Source organism: Castor canadensis, chromosome 2 (genome assembly GCF_047511655.1).
Source record: "Castor canadensis chromosome 2, mCasCan1.hap1v2, whole genome shotgun sequence".
NCBI classification, from domain to species: domain Eukaryota; kingdom Metazoa; phylum Chordata; class Mammalia; order Rodentia; family Castoridae; genus Castor; species Castor canadensis.
In genome coordinates this window covers 4,975,983-4,992,905 of record NC_133387.1, presented here as the reverse complement: position 1 = coordinate 4,992,905, position 16,923 = coordinate 4,975,983, and the positions used below count along the sequence as shown (strand labels likewise).

Sequence of the window (16,923 nt, the reverse complement as noted above, 5' to 3'; positions counted from 1 at the left end):
AAAACACATTTCACAAGGTGTTCTGGACCACGGATAAACTTGTTTTTAAATTCTAAATTAATTTCATTTCTTTCTCCAATTATAAAAATTACATTTATTAACCAGGCTCTGGTAACTCATGCCTGTAATCCTAGCTACTTGGGAGGCTGAGATTAGGGAGATTATGATTCAAGGCCAGCCCTTGCAGGTAGTTCTTGAGACTCCATCTCCAAAATATTCAGAGTAAAATGGGTTGGAGGAATGGCTCAAGTGGTAGAGCGCTTACTTTGCAACCATGAAGCCCTGAGTTCATACTCCATTCCCACCAAAAAAAAATTTGTTGTTAATAAAATAGAAAACTGTAAGAAAATGCAATTGTCCATAAACCCACTCAGAGAATTCCATTATACTTTTAGTTATGTAGCCTTTCAAGCTTTCTCTTAGACACAAATGTGTATACACAATGAACACACATACACATTTTAAGCAAAAATTGGAGTATCCTAGTCTAATTTGTATTCTAAATACATAATATCTTAAAATTATATTTTTCATTTTAATTTAATCATCCTCCTTTTCTCTTATGGCTAAATACTCTGTGAAAATATAACAACTATGTGATAACCTGCCATGTGGGCACAGAATTGACTCACCTTTCTCTATCCTTGTGTTGGGTGTAGTGTTTTAATATTGTAATGTTATGATGAAGCTGATACTTGTTTAACACTGCTTCAGTTTATTTCAGAGAATGGTATGTATGATACTTAGAATGTAGGTGTGAGTAGTTTGTGTTGCAGGAAGCTGATATTTTATGGGCTTAAGTTGATCTGTATTATTTTAATAACATATGTATCTTTTATCTCCCTCTTAAAATATTTTACAAATACTTGAGCCCTACAGAAAGGCCAAATCTTCTTTTGCATCTAGAAGCTACGTGCATCAGGGAAAAGCATGGGAGGAGTTCAGACCATGGTCCTTGCAGCTCCACTGGTGACCCCATGTAGTGATTCATGTCAGTGCACCTGCAGCATGGAGGCAGCGGCTCATCTCCACACTCCTCTGTCTCTGTGAAGTGCTGCAGTGTGAAGCCTGACTGTGGCACTGTTCGCTCTGACAAGCAGTGCTTCCCCACTTGCACCCCTGCAAACAAGCTGGACAGGTGGCCAAGCCAGTGCTGCTGTGAGCCATGTGACTTTTGGCCCCTGCCCTGCTAGTGATGGACTGCAGACAGAGCCATTGTGGTTCCTTTCTTGGCCCCTTGCTGACATGCCTTCACTGGCTAAGGAAAGCAATGGAGAGAATCCAAACTCTTGAGCCATGCCACTCTTCAGATGGTGCATCCATTGCTTCACTTACCAAAGTTGTTTCTCAGTATGATAAATGGGACCGTTCGTTGAGTTGAGTGGTTAGTGTGTGCCATATAACAGTACTGCCTGCTTGGCATACAGGAGTTTACTTATTTACTGTCAATGCCCTTGGGTAGCATCTACCCCAGACTGTGTGTGAGGGTACTGAGAACATGCAGCCGACAAACGTGGAACCAGGATTTAAGTCCAGGTTGTTAGAATTCAGTCCTGTATGTTCATCACATCGTGGACTTTCCTATGAGTAGATTTGTAATTGGTTTAATAACTTATAAAGATAAAGCTTTCTTCTTTTTGTTGAGAAAAAATTTCTTAGATTTACTGTTCTTTTGAAAATTAACTATTCTGAGTAGTTTTCCTCTACTTTCCTAATTAAAGCATCATTTTGGTTGCTTAGGGAGCCTCTGGATATTGGAGTAACTGAGAATTTGAAATATTAATGGAAAACTGCATATGCAGTCATTTAGAAAGACCTCCTGCACTGCGCTTGCACAGAATGGGAGCCAGAGGGACAGGCGGGAGGGTAAGGCTGCAAAACTCCCAGGTCTAGAGGGCTGTGGCCTGCAGGTTACTGATGTGGACTCTTCTGCCTCCTCTTCTCCAGGCAGAAGGTTATGTAATTGGAAGCTGCATCAAACACATCCCGATTGCAGGTAGAGATATTACGTATTTCATTCAACAGCTGCTAAGGGAGAGGGAGGTGGGAATCCCTCCTGAGCAGTCGCTGGAGACCGCAAAAGCCATTAAGGTAAAAACAGGTGGGAACCTGGCTGGTTTGGGGGTGAGAGAGAGAGATGGTGCTTGGAAACTTCCCTTAATGCCATCCTCCCTATTCCTGCCTTCCCTCTTCTCCTTCCCGCGAGTATGGGCTTTGATTTGTTGACCATGAGTTAAGTGGGCTGAGTCAGCAGTGTGTGCAGTGCCTAATTAGACAGAACCTGTAATTAGCTGAGTGCAGCTTCCAGCCTCTCTTTGTGCTTCAGTTTGGAATCATGAGGCAAATCACAGCAGCCACAGTGACTGTGGGGAATCCAGTGGAGGATCCCTGTGCTTGTGCACTGAGAATACACCTCAAGACCCATGCTGTTCTAGGAGCCAGAATCATTAAACAAAACACCTGTACTTCTAGACTCTAGTTACTACACTAGAAAAGTTATAGGAAGTTTTGGAACTTACTAAACTTAGAAGAAAAGTGACTCATTTAGAAAGTCTCCTTGACCCAGTCCATTAGTCTTCCTATTACTGTGTGCCTCACAATTCCAGATCCTTTAAAGGAATTCTTCTCAGGTTGCAAAATCAAGACATATTTAAAAAAAATCTAAATGCAAGAGATCCGGAAAACTCCATGGTTCATTATTATACAGATGCAGAACACAGCATTTTGTTTTGAGGAATTTGAGTGTGGAGTGCAGGATGGTCTCAAGCATGTCCTTCACGTACTTCACAGATTTTTGAGCTGTAAGGGAGTTGGGGCGGGGTGGGGGGTTGGGGTGAGTTTTAAAGCCTCACTCTCACTGGTTGTTTCCTCCCATTCAAGCCCCTTGTAACAGGCTGGTTGAATGATGGGAAGCACCAGGTAATGTTTTCCAAGTTTTGATTGACACCAGGTGAAAACAGGTATTTTGAGTATGCTGGCAAGTACGCAGCAGGCTCTTGCAAGTAGGGTACCATCTGCCCTGGAGCTGGAGTTTGTAGGATGGGGTTTCTCTCAGTGCTAAAATGATAAAGTCCTGGGCAAATGGGGGAGAGTTTTCCAGAGCCTGTGGTAAGACCTTTTTTGGGGACTAAAATATTCCCAAAGTTTTTCTCCTCCTCTTCTTTGCCTTTCTTCAATGGAAGAAAACTTGGATATTTGATTCAGGCATTCTTGCTTCTCCAAGTCCATTACAAGTACGAATCAAAATCGAACCTCTTGCTTGGCTGATGTCACTCTGGGAGTTTAGTGTTCCTTTCTGTGTCAGGATTCCTGACTGGATAACTGATGAAGTAGCTTTCCTGAACCTCATGCTAGTTTCTACTTTGTGTGCTAGCTTTCTCAGTTCCAATTCTGACCCTATTGTCTGAGTGGCACATTCAGGTTTTGACTACCACATACCTGTGAAGGTTGGAGGTGGAAGAGACTCCTTCCATAGATTGTAAATCAGCTGCCCTGCCCAGTGTATGGTCAGCCTTGTCAGCCCTCACCTCACTTCTGCCTTCAAAGGATGAGATCCTGGAAGAGTGGCTTCAAATTAACCTATCTCAGGTCACTGCTGAGACTTCCTGAAGTTAGGAGCAGGTCTGAGAGGTAGGAAGTAGGAAGGAGAATACACCATCCTCGCACTGTGAATCTGGAGCCTTAATATTACCACTGTTAACCCGCACCCATCTTTACAGAAGCATTTCATGTCACCAATTAAGTGAGTGAGATGCTAAAGGACCTTGATCTGACAAAGACTCAGTGTTTTTGTCTCCAGTCTTACAGGCCTAGAGTTGTACTGACTGACACACTCGCCATCTCTACATTGTTAGGTTCTCACTCTGCAGACTTATAGTTCTGCTAGAGTACATGAGAGATGCCCCGAAGATGGAATTAGAAAGTATTTCAGGGCTTCTAGGAAACTTTTAATTTGAAAACAGCTGTGGAGGTCCTTGGGCAAGCCATTCTTTCCCAGGTGTACAGTGAGCACCTGCTGGATACTGATACTCCTCAGGTGCACAGCAGGACACCAAGCTCTTGCCTGAAGAAACTGGTATGCAGGTGTCACCTGCTGCTTCACTGAGGTCAGTTCTACAACTAGATGGTTAGGACAAAGATCCCAAGAACTTCCGTATTACATGAAACACTTCTTGCATCTCAGCCTGGGTGTTGGTGCCCGCTGGAAACCACTTGCCAGGTCTCTTGTAGCACCCAGGTACTGGTGACTCCAGTCCTCTTGCCTGACTGCTTTTTCTTTGTCCATGGTACCTGTCACCTTAGTATATGCCATGCCATTGATTTATTGTAGTTGTCTAGTGTCAGGCTCTCCGCAAGAGCCTTGTCTTGCAGTGATCTGTGTCTCACTCACTTATGCATCCCCAATGCCAAGACACTCAGTGGATGTGTTGATTGAGTGCTGTAGAAAACCTGACCAACAAGGTGCACTGTCTACAGGTACACAAGGAGCCAGAACACTCCACTCCAGGTGAAGGAGCAGCAGGTGAATAGAGTTCACTCCCTTAGGTGTTAGAGTGGACAGTCACCACCTGAGTAGATTAGGCCAAGTGTGGTTTGCTGACCCAGAGGTGGACAGCTGCAGGTGCATGGCAGGCCCCAGGTAGGGAACCTGAGGGCTCCCCAAAGACTAGACAGGCACCAGCTGATGATTCTTTATAGACACCTTCAGATGTTCTTTCAGACTATATGGCCGCAAAATTTGAGAGACTAAGCCTGAGATTAATAGCCAAGTTGCAGGGGAAGCAGACTTAGCTGCCTAAAGTCCAAGTGTAGTCATGTATAAGGAGAAAGAGATAGACTATGAGGCTTCATAGGACATCCACACTGGAGTTACGGTGTGGGCAGACCTGAATTCAGGGGTGTCTTGAATGCATGGGGTTGCTGTGTGTCTGTCAGAAGGCAAAGACACGAGGCAGTCGTTAATGCTTGGTAACATCTTTCTGTGTGTATGCAGGAGAAGTACTGTTACATTTGCCCTGATATAGTCAAGGAATTTGCCAAGTATGACGTGGGTCCCCGGAAGTGGATCAAACAGTACACGGGCATCAATGCAGTCAGCCAGAAGAAGTTCATTATCGATGTTGGTTATGAGAGGTTCCTGGGACCAGAAATATTTTTCCATCCAGAGGTAAGGTGTTTTTTTCTTCTGAGTGTCTTAGCGCTCAGTGTGTGTGGAGCGATGCTGCCCCCCAGTGTGCACAGGAGCAGTTCTCAGTGACGGCCCAGGAGCAGGTTGGTGGTCTTGCAATGGTGCAGCCCTGTGGGGTCCGTGTGCCTCATTGCCTCACCATGGACTTAACCTCCGTAATATCTAAGAATGGATTATTCCTTGAGAGGTTAGAAAGAAGTTTTAAGAACAATGGAAGATAATGGAATTTAAATTAATCTCAGTGGGTGGTTAATTGAACAACTAATTAATCTCAAGGATTTTATGCAGGTTGCCTCTGCATAAGAGTGGAGTAAAGCATAACCTTTGCAAAGCTCCTATCTGAAGGCTGGCCTTTCTATTATTTAGGCAGTGTACAAGGGCGGGGTGGGGGGAACATGATTTAAGTGGTAAAATGCCTGCCTAGCAAGCACAGGACCTGAGTTCAAACTTCAGTATAGACCAAAAAAAAAGAAGTATGGATAGTGTACAAATTATACATGTTGCCACAAGGAATGATTAGTACATTTGCAAATATTCAGTAATTAAGAGGCAATATTTTAAGTCTTATATACAATGCATTTTATTTGTATTTTGCTATATTTTCCTGCCTAATTCAGTTTATATTTGGTAGGTAGGTTACAAACTGCTGCCTGTTTTTATTTATTAATTATTTATTTATGGTACTAGAGTTTGAACTCAGGGCCTCACACTTGGTAGATAGGCACTTGACCGTTTGAGCCATCCCGTCAGCCCTTGCTGCCTGTTTTTAGGTGCATATATGACCATTTTATACAAGGAAATGAAAAAAAAGTATAATGTCACTGATAATCTAATAGTTGTCATCACCTAATAGTAATAATCCTATAGTGATGCTCATGCTTTGCTAGCACTGACACAGGCCAGACATAAAACTGGCAAATGCCAGCAGGTGCTTTCCTTTTTTTTTTTTGGTGGGACTGGGGTTTGAACTTGGCTTTTGCTTGCAAAGCAGACACTCTCCCATTTAAGTAACACATCCAGTCCATTTTACTCTGGTTGTTTTGGAGATGGGGTTTTGTGACCTATTTGTTCCTGCTGGCCCTGAACTACAATCATCCTGATCTCCGCCCTTCAGGTAGCTGGGATTAGAGGTGTGGGCCACTGGTGCCTGGCTTTCCTTGGTTTTTCAAATGTAGTTGAGCTTATACTTTATACTTTAGCTTATGAAATTGAACCTATAAGATGCTTCCTCAACATGATTGTTATATGGCTTGTTTTATTTTAAAGCCACCACCATCAATTAAAACCAGCCTAATTAGTCTCTCATTGAGCGTATTTTTCCCTTCTATCCTGGCTAATTTTCTCATGATTTTAACATCACAGCTGACACACTTGTGTGTTTCTCACGGTATTTCACTTAGCTTGGACACATGCTTCCCTCCTTTCTGTTACTGGCGTGAGTCCTTATGTACTCAAGTAGGACTGGCCTGTCCTTCTTCATGAAACCCGCATGTCACTCCAGGCACAGGTGATCAGTCATGGGGTTTCTTTGACATACCTTCATTTCAGAGTCACATGCTTTTATTTATAGTGTATTTGTTGAAGTTACTTTTTAAAAAGAGTTTTTGTTTTGTGATGTTGGAAGGAAATGTATAATGTTTCTTTTATGTTTTTATACAATTTAGTTTGCCAACCCAGACTTTATGGAATCCATCTCGGATGTTGTTGATGAAGTAATACAGAACTGCCCTATAGATGTACGCCGTCCACTGTATAAGGTATAAGCTGCTTGGGTAAGGTACTTTGATTGCATCCCCAAATTAAACACCGGTAGTTCTTAGGTTATTCATATCAGTGTGCAGACTTTCCTCTTTCACCTGTCCTCTGGGATGGAGGAGATGACTTAAATATTTGGAAATATGACACAGCTGGTAGGATTTAATTTAAATATTGTGCTGTCTTTTCTTTTTATTTGGACGTTATAGTTGAAGTTGGACAATTTTAGCCATATGTATCTACTAAAAGATGAAGTAATACCCCTCATGCTTTTTGTGAAGTAGTCTTGTTTCAGCCTGAAATGGAACAAATAGAAAATGCTCATGAAATGATTCTTTGTCTGGAATTCTAAATCTTGGAATGAGAAAAATCTAGTACATGTAATTATGTAATCTTACCAAAATGGTAAGATTTATTTTTATCTTATTGGGAAGAGAATCCTGATGTCAATGTGAACGTTAAGAGGCTTATCGTAGTGAGCGAGTAATGAAGGCATCGATAGAAATGTTCTGTGTTGGCAGATGCACAGATACTAGGTGTGCATCTAAAAAAAAAAATCTTAAACACTCTGCTGGTTAGCAGATACCCTGAGAATACTTACTACTTTTTAACATGTCTGTTAGTACATATTAGTTGTACAGGGGAATTTCACTGAGACACTCCCAAATATGCTTACAATGTACATTGGTTAAGTCCATCCCCACCATCATTCTTTCTCACTCCCCCACCAAATGATTTCACCTAGTTTCATTGTTCTATTTTCATACAAGTATGTAAAGTACATTGACCATATACACTCTCATTCACCCTCCCCACTAGTATCCTTCCCCTAACAGGACCTGTTTGACATTCCTGTCCTTCATTGTTCAGAGGGGTTGCACATTAACCACTACTATTGCTCTCCTTACTGTTTCCCCACCCCCTATTATTCAGGAGCTTTTAAAGCATTTTGTTACACCATCTTCCTACACAGATGTAATGTATTTCAGTATTATTCACCCTCTGTCATTCTCTTTTCTTCTCCCTCCTCTTCCTTGTCTCTTCAGAGTCCCACTATTGCAAACATGTCCCACCCTTTCTCTCTCTCTCTGTATAAATGTATACACAAATACAAACATGATTTGTATATACATTTATTTTTTGTATCTGTCTTCCACATGAGAGATAACACATGACCTTTGTCTTTCTGAACCTGGGTTACTTCACTTAACATGATAATCTCTATAGTTTTATTCATTTACCTGAAAATGACATAATTTCATTTTTTTTGGGGGGGGATGTGAGATTGGGGTTTGAACTGAGGGCATCATGCTTGCAAACCAGGTGCCCTACCACTTGAGCCACTCCTGTTTGTTTTGCTCTAGTTATTTTGGAGATGGGGTCTTGTGAACTGTTTGCCTGGGCTGGCCTTGAAGCATGATCCTCCCAATTGCAGCTGCCAGGTAGCTAGGATTATAGGTGTGAACCACCAGGACCCAATTCAAACTATAGACTGTGGCTCCCTATTTCTTTTAAACCTACTTTATGCATACTTTTTTTCTTTGTGGGATTGGGGTTTGAACTCAGGGCTTCAAACTTGCAAAGCAGGCACTTTCCCGCTTGAGTCACATGTACAGTTCTTATTCTTCTTTATGGCATATGGCACATGCCACATTTCTTAATCTGTTCATCAGTTATAGGACATCTGAACTATTTTCAGAGCTTGGCTGTTGTGAATAGTACTGCAGTAACCATAGGTGTGTAAGTGACTCTGTTGTATCCTGGCTTACTTTCCTTCAGGTGTATGCCTGGAGTGGTATTGCTGGATCTTGTGATAGGCCTATTTTTGAGGCACCTCCCTCCTGCTCACCATAGTGTTACATGAATGTACATTGCATGAGATTCTTTTTCCCTGCATCCTCACCAGTATCTGTTGTCGTTTGTATGACAGCCTTCTAACTGGAGTGAGGTGAAATCTTAATGCCATTTTAACTTGCATTTCCTTTGTGATCAGGGATTCTGAGCATTTCTTCCTTTGAGAACTGTCTATTCAGTTCATTTGCCCATTTACTCATTGGATTGGTGACTCTTTGGGACTTTTGGTTTCTGAGCTCCTATAAATCGTGATAAGTAATTCCTTGTCAGATGCATAGCTGGCAAATCCAACATTGCTCTCTTTTGTTCAGGATTGCGTTGACTATTTGAGGTCTTTTGTGCTTCCATGTGAACTTTAGGATTGACTTTTCTTATTTATTTATTTTTTTTTTTGATGGTACTCAGGTTTGAACTCAGACTCTCACACTTGGTAAGCAGGTATTCTAGTACTGGAGCCACTCTTGCGGCCCTGGGATTGATTTTTCCACCTCTGAAGAATGTCATTGGAATTTTGATGGGGATTGCATTGAACATACAGATTGCTTTTAGTAGTATAGCCATTTTTACTAATATTAATTCTGCTGATCCATGAGAATTGTTTTCTTCAGTTTCTTTCTTCAGTGATTTATAGTTTTCATTGTAGAAGTTTTACACTTCCTTCTTTAAATTTATTGCTAGGTATTTTAGTATTTTTGAGGCTATTGTAAATAGGATTGTTGTCCTGATTTCTTTCTCAATCTGTTTGTTGTTGGTATATAGAAAAGCCACTGTTTTTTGTATAGTGATGTTGTATCTTGCTACTTTACTCAAATTGTTTATGATATTTGAGTTTTTGTGGAATTTTTAGGGTCTTTTAGGTATAACATCAAATCTACAAATAGGGATAATTTAACTTCTTCCCCATTTGAATACCTTTGATTTCTTCCTCTTGTCTTATTGCTCTGGCTAGGAATCCCAAAACTATTTTACATGAAAGTGGGGAGAGTGGACACTCTTGTCTCGTTCTTGACTTTAGCAGAAATGGTTTCAGTTTTTCCTTGTTTAGTATGACTTGGCTATGGGTTTGCCATATGTATGAGTTTGTTGTAAATATATTACGTTGAGATACATACCTTCTATTCCTGTTTTCTTGAGGGCTTAATCATGAAATGATGTTGAATTTTGTCAGTTTTTTTCTACATCTATTGAGATGATCATATGATTTTTGTCCTTGATTCTGTTGATCATGTTGTATTACATTTATCAGTTTATGTATGTTGAACTATTCTTGCATCCCTGGAATGATGTATGATCATGGTGTGTGATCTTTTTGATGTGTTGTTTAATGTGGTTTGTCAGTGTTCTATTGAGAATTTTTTTATTGTTTTATTATTTATATGTGCATACAAGGCTTGGGTCATTTCTCCCCCTTGCCCCCATCCCCTCCTTTACCCTCCCGTTCCCTATTTCTCCCCCCCACCTCAGCAGAAACTATTTTGCCCTGATCTCTAATTTTGTTGAACAGAGAGTGTAAGCAATAATAGGAAGGAACAAGGGTTTTTGCTAGTTGAGATAAGGATAGTTATACAGGGAGTTGACTTGCATTGATTGCCTGTGCATGTGTGTTACCTTCTAAGTTAATTCTTCTTGAACTAACCTTTTCTCTAGTTCCTGGTCCCCTTCTCCTATTGGCCTCAGTTGCTTTAAAGTATCTGCTTTAGTTTCTCTGCATTGAGGGCAACAAATGCTATCTAGTTTTTTAGGTGTCTTACCTATCCTCATACCTCCCTTGTGTGCTCTCGATTTATCATGTGCTCAAAGTCGAATCCCCTTATTGTGTTTGCCCTTGATCTAATGTCTGCATATGTGGGAGAACATACGATTTTTGGTCTTTTGGGCCAGGCTAACCTCACTCAGAATGATGTTCTCCAATTCCATCCATTTACCAGCAAATGGTAACATTTCGTTCTTCTTCATGGCTGCATAAAATTCCATTGTGTATAGACACCAAATTTTCTTGATCCATTTGTCAGTGGTGGGGCATCTTGGCTGTTTCCATAACTTGGCTATTGTGAATAGTGCTGCAATAAACACGGGTGTGCAGGTGCCTCTGGAGTAACCTGTGTCACAGTCTTTTGGGTATATCCCCAAGAGTGGTATTGCTGGATCATATGGTAGATCAATGTTTAGCTTTTTAAGTAGCCTCCAAATTTTTTTCCAGAGTGGTTGTACTAGTTTCCATTCCCACCAACAGTGTAAGAGGGTTCCTTTTTCCCCCGCATCCTTGCCAACACCTGTTGTTGGTGGTGTTGCTAATGATGGCTATTCTAACAGGGGTGAGGTGGAATCTTAGTGTGGTTTTAATTTGCATTTCCTTTATTGCTAGAGATGGTGAGCATTTTTCATGTGTTTTTTGGCCATTTGAATTTCTTCTTTTGAAAAATTTCTGTTTAGTTCACTTGCCCATTTCTTTATTTTGGGAGAATTTAGTTTTTTAAGTTCCCTATTTATTCTGGTTATCAGTCTTTTGCCTGATGTGTAGCTGTCTGATGAGCAGAAGCTTTTTAGTTTTATGAAGTCCCATTTATCTATGCTAGCTCTTAGTTGCTGTGCTGCTGGGGTTTCGTTGAGAAAGTTCTTACCTATACCTACTAATTCCAGAGTATTTCCTACTCTTTCCTGTATCAACTTTAGAGTTTGTGGTCTGATATTAAGATCCTTGATCCATTTTGAGTTAATATTGGTATAGGGTGATATACATGGATCTAGTTTCAGTTTTTTGCAGACTGCTAACCAGTTTTCCCAGCAGTTTTTGTTGAAGAGGCTGCTTTTCTCCATCATGTATTTTTAGTGCCTTTGTCAAAGACAAGTTGGTTATAGTTGTTTGGCTTCATATCTGGGTCCTCTGTTTTGTTCCACTGTTCTTCATGTCTGTTTTTGTGCCAGTACCATGCTGTTTTTATTTTTATTGCTTTGTAATATAGTTTGAAGTCAGGTATCGTGATACCTCCGACATTGTTCTTTTGACTGAGTATTGCCTTGGCTATTCGTGGCCTCTTATGTTTCCATATAAATTTAACGGTAGAATTTCAATTTCTTTGATGAATGTCATTGGAATTTTGATGGGAATTGCATTAAACATGTAGATTACTTTTGGGAGTATAGACATTTTTACTATGTTGATTCTACCAATCCATGAGCATGGGAGATCTCTCCACTTTCTATAGTCTTCCTCAGTCTCTTTCTTCAGAAGTTTATAGTTTTCCTTGTAGGGGTCATTCACATCTTTTGTCAGGTTTACACCTAGGTATTTGATTTTTTTTGAGGCTATTGTAAATGGGCTTTTTTTCATATATTCTTTTTCAGTTTGTTCATTATTAGTGTATAGAAATGCTAATGATTTTTCTATGTTGATTTTTGTATCCTGCTACTTTGCTATGGCTATTGATGGTGCCTAGGAGCTTTTTAGTAGAATTTTTTTGGGTCTTTAAGGTATAGGATCATGTCATCTGCAAATAGGGATATTTTGACAGTTTCTTTACTTATTTGTATTCCTTTTATTCCTTCTTCTTGCCTAATTGCTCTGTCTAGGAATTCCAGTACTATGTTGAATAGGAGTGGAGATAGTGGGCATCCTTGTCTGGTTCCTGATTTTAGAGGGAATGGTTTCAGTTTTTCTCCGTTAAGTATAATGCTGGCTGTAGGTTTGTCATATATAGCTTTTATAATGTTGAGGTACTTTCCTTCTATCCCTAGTTTTCTTAGAGCTTTTATCATGAAATGGTGTTGGATCTTATCAAAGGCTTTTTCTGCATCTATTGAGATGATCAAGTGGTTTTTGTCTTTGTTTCTGTTAATGTGGTTTATTACATTTATTGATTTTCATATGTTGAACCACCCCTGCATTCCTGGGATGAAGCCTACTTGGTTGTGGTGAATGATCTTTTTGATGTGTTGTTGAATTCGGTTTGCCATTATTTTGTTGAGGATTTTTGCATCAATGTTCATTAAGGAGATTGGCCTATAGTTCTCCTTTTTGGAGGTGACTTTGCCTAGTTTTGGGATAACTGTAATACTGGCTTCATTAAATGTATTTGGCAGTTTTCCTTCCCGTTCTATTTCGTGGAACAGTTTAAGGAGGGTTGGTATCAATTCTACTTTAAAGGTCTGATAGAATTCAGCAGAGAATCCATCAGATCCTGGATTTTCTTTTTTGGGAGACTCTTGATTGCTGCTTCAATTTCATTTTGTGTTATAGATCTATTCAGGCGATTAATATCCTCTTGGTTCAGTTTTGGATGATCATATGTATCTAGAAATCTGTCCATTTCTCTAAGATTTTTGAATTTATTTGAATATAGGTTCTCAAAGTAGTCTGATGATTTCCTGGACTTCCATGGTGTTTATTGGTATCTCCCCTTTTGCATTCCTGATTCTACTAATTTACGTTTTTTTTGTCCTCATTTTAGTCAGGTTTGCCAGGGGTCTGTCAATCTTGTTTATTTTTTCAAAGAACTGACTTTTTGTTTCATTAATTCTTTGCATGGTTTTTTTGGTTTTTATTTCATTGATTTCGACTCTTATTTTTATTATTTCTTCTATTTGTTTTGGAATTTGCTTGTTCTTGTTTTTCTAGGAGTTTGAGATGTATCATTAGGTCATTGATTTGGGATCTTTCAGTCTTTTTAATATATGCACTCATGGCTATAAACTTTCCTCTCAGGACTGCCTTTGCTGTCCTGAAAGGAAAGTTTATAGCCATAGGTTCCGGTGTTTTCATTTTCATTGACTTCCAGGAACTTTTTAATTTCCTCTTTTATTTCATCAATGACCCATTGTTCATTAAGCAATGAGTTATTCAGTTTCCAGCTGTTTGCATGTTTTTTGTGTTTACTTTTGTTGTTGAGTTCTAGTTTTATTGCATTGTGATCAGATAGAATGCATGGTATAATTTCTATTTTCGTATATTTGCTGACGCTTGATTTGTGCCCTAGGATATGATCTACTTTGGAGAAGGTTCCCATGGGCTGCTGAGAAGAATGTATATTGTGTAGATGTTGGATGAAATGTTCTGTAGACATCAACTAGGTCCATTTGATCTTGTATATTTTAGATCTAGGATTTCTTTATTGATATTTTGTTTGGATGACCTATCTATTGATGATAATGGGGTGTTAAAGTCTCCCACCACCACCATGTTGGAGTTAATATATGCTTTTAGGTCCTTCATGGTATGTTTGATGAAATTGGGTGTGTTGACATTGGGTGCATATATGTTGATAATTGTTATTTCCTTTTGGTCTATTTCCCCTTTTATTAGTATGGAATGTCCTTCTTTATCTCGTTTGATCAATGTAGGTTTGAAGTCTACTTTGTCAGATATAAATATTGCTATTCCTGCCTGTTTTCATGGGCCATTGGCTTGGTATATCTTCTTCCAGCCTTTCATCCCAAGCCTATGCTTATTTCTGTCGGTGAGATGGGTCTCCTGTAAGCAACAAATTGTTGGATCTTCCTTTTTAATCCATTTCATCAAGCAGTGTCTTTTGATGGGTGAGTTAAGTCCGTTAACATTAAGTGTTAGTATTGGTAGGTATGTGGTGATTCCTGTCATTTAGTTTTCTTAGTTGTTTGAAGGTTTGATTGTGTTTACCTAAGTTGAGGTTGCTCTCTTACTTTCTTGCTTTTTCTTTTCCTGTGGTTTGGTGCTGCCTGTCCTTTCATGGTTATGTTGGGTTTCACTTTCTGTGTGCAGAATCCCTTGCAGAATCTTTTGTAATGGTGGCTTTGTGGTCACATATTGTTTTAGTTTCTGTTTATCATGGGAGACTTTTATTGCTCCATCTATTTTGAATGATAATTTTGCTGGGTAGAGTATCCTGGGGTTGAAGTTATTTTCATTGATTTCCCAAAACATCTCTCCCCAAGCTCTTCTTGTTTTTAGTGTTTCTGTTGAGAAGTCTGCTGTGATTTTGATGGGTTTACCTTTGTATGTTATTTGTTTTTTCTCTCATACAGCCTTCAATATTCTTTCTCAGGTCTCTGTATTTGTTGTTTTAATGATAATATGCCGTGGGGTAGATCTATTTTGGTCTGGTCTGTTAGGTGTTCTGGAGGCCTCTTGCAGTTGTATGGGAATAGATTTCTCTAGATTTGGGAAATTTTCCGTTATTATTTTGTTGAATATATTATGCATTCCCTTTGCTTGCACCTCTTCTCCTTCTTTGATGCCCATGATTCTCAGGTTTGGTCTTTTGACGGAGTCAGTGAGTTCTTGCATTTTCTTTTCACAGGTCTTGAGTTATTTAACTAATAGTTCTTCAGTTTTTCCTTTAATTACCATTTCATCTTTGAGTTCTGAGATTCTGTCTTCTGTTTGTTCTGTTCTGCTGGATTGGCCTTCCATTTTGTTTTGCAATTCTGTTTTGTTCTTTTTTCTGAGGTTTTTCATATCCTGAGTCGTTTCCTCTTTAATGTTGTCTATTTTTGTCCTGAATTCATTAATCGTGTTCTCTCTTTCAGTTTGGTGTTTATACAGTGTTTGTATGGTTTCTTTTACTTCTTGTGTTTTTTCAAATTCTCTATTTTTGTTGTCTTGGAATTTCTTGAGTGTGTCCTGTACATTTTGGTTGGCCCTATCCAGTATCATCTCTATAAAATTCTCAATGATTATCTGTAGTATGTCTTCTTTTAGATTATTCTTGTGGCCTTCATTGGGTTCTTTGGCATAGTTTCTCTTCATTTTGTTGGAGTCTGGATCTGAGTATCTGTTTTCTTCATTTCCACTGGTTCCTGTACTAATTTTTTGCTGTGGGGAAGCTGTGTTCCCTGTTTTTTCTTTCTTCCCATCATTGCCCTTGGTGATGTTATTGTCCCTGTACTGTGTGTAATTAAGTATTTTCTAGCTTGTAGTAATAACAATGGTGATATTTAGAACGGAAGGGTGAGAGGAGAGGGAAAGCAAAGACGTTAAAGAAAGAGGGAAAAACAAATAAACAAGTAAAACAAACAAACAAAAGATATAGACAGGTAGAGACAGTGTACCAATCAACAGTAAGCTGAACAGGCATTAGAGAGACAGAGAGAGGATTAAGAAAAAAAAATAAAATAAAAATAAAAAAAATAAAAAAATCTTCAAGTTCAAATGCAGTACAGTTTCAGTCTTAATAATTTTGTATTAGTCCCTCAGCCTCCAATCCTGGAGATGGTGTCTCAGAAGTAGTTCTGTCGTTGTCTCATCAAAGGGGAAAAAAACCAAATAAAACAAAACAAAAAAATACCACCAGGTGTCCCAAGTTCAAATGCAATACAGTTTCAGTAAGTTTTTCAGCATGCAGGTGTAGTTCAGTTGTTGTCTCATCAAAGGAAGAGAGAAAAAAAAGAGTCTGGAGACAGTTCTGAGAATGGTATCTGCGGCTGTGGCTTGCCTGCCCACTGCTGTCAGCCTGCTGTTGCTGGTGGCGTTATTTATGCAGATCTCAGGGGTGAGCTTAACACTCACCTGGCCCTGCAGGCTTTGTTTGCTCAGAGTTCTCCTGTGCGCCAGTCACTGCTACAAGCTTTCCCCTTTCCAATCACACTGGGGGAGGTGACACTGCACCTGCTTTCTCAGGCCTGCGTGTTTATTTACAGTTCATGTGGGAGGTGGACCTTTTCCCCTCTCCTGTGGAGTTTTCTTCCATGGCCACTTTTACAAGCTTTCCCACTCCTGGTTGCTGGGCGGGTGCAGCCTCTCCTGCCCTCTCCTGATGGCTTGTTTATTTATAGTTCCGTGAGGGATGGCTCCTTTCCCCCTTCGGCACTCAGGGTGCCCCGCCCTCTTTGCTACGTGTCTTTTTTGTTATTGCTTATTACTCAGTTTCTCTTTTTTCCCCGGGTGGGCGTTGGTCTGTCCAGGGGGCTATGCTGATCTGGCCCAGGGTTGTCTGGGGGAGTACTTTGTGCCGCTTAGCTCACCTGGTTTATCTGTTTAACGTGAAGTGGAGATGCTATGTGTGGGCTGGAGGTGTGGAGGAGTCAAAGTTTTGCCTCTTCTCTGTGGTTTTTCCTGTAAGGTGTATCTCCAGTGTCTCTCCAGGATTTTACTTTAGGAAGCACGCTTTCTGCTTCCTCCCTCTAGGTGCCTGGGAAGTCTTCCCTTTTCTTTC

At 39.9% G+C, this 16,923-nt stretch overlaps 1 protein-coding gene across 6 annotated transcripts in view; it reads left to right on the top strand.

The window, feature by feature from the left end:
- Window positions 1-16,923, top strand: part of Actr3b (actin related protein 3B) — an 80,183-nt gene that overhangs the window by 43,945 nt on the left and 19,315 nt on the right. For all 6 annotated transcript variants that reach the window (XM_020167385.2, XM_020167386.2, XM_020167389.2 and 3 more), the window contains 3 exons: window positions 1,948-2,091; window positions 4,994-5,167; window positions 6,853-6,945. In XM_020167385.2, coding sequence (XP_020022974.1) covers window positions 1,948-2,091; window positions 4,994-5,167; window positions 6,853-6,945 — 411 coding nt within the window. The remainder of the gene's footprint in view (window positions 1-1,947; window positions 2,092-4,993; window positions 5,168-6,852; window positions 6,946-16,923) is intronic.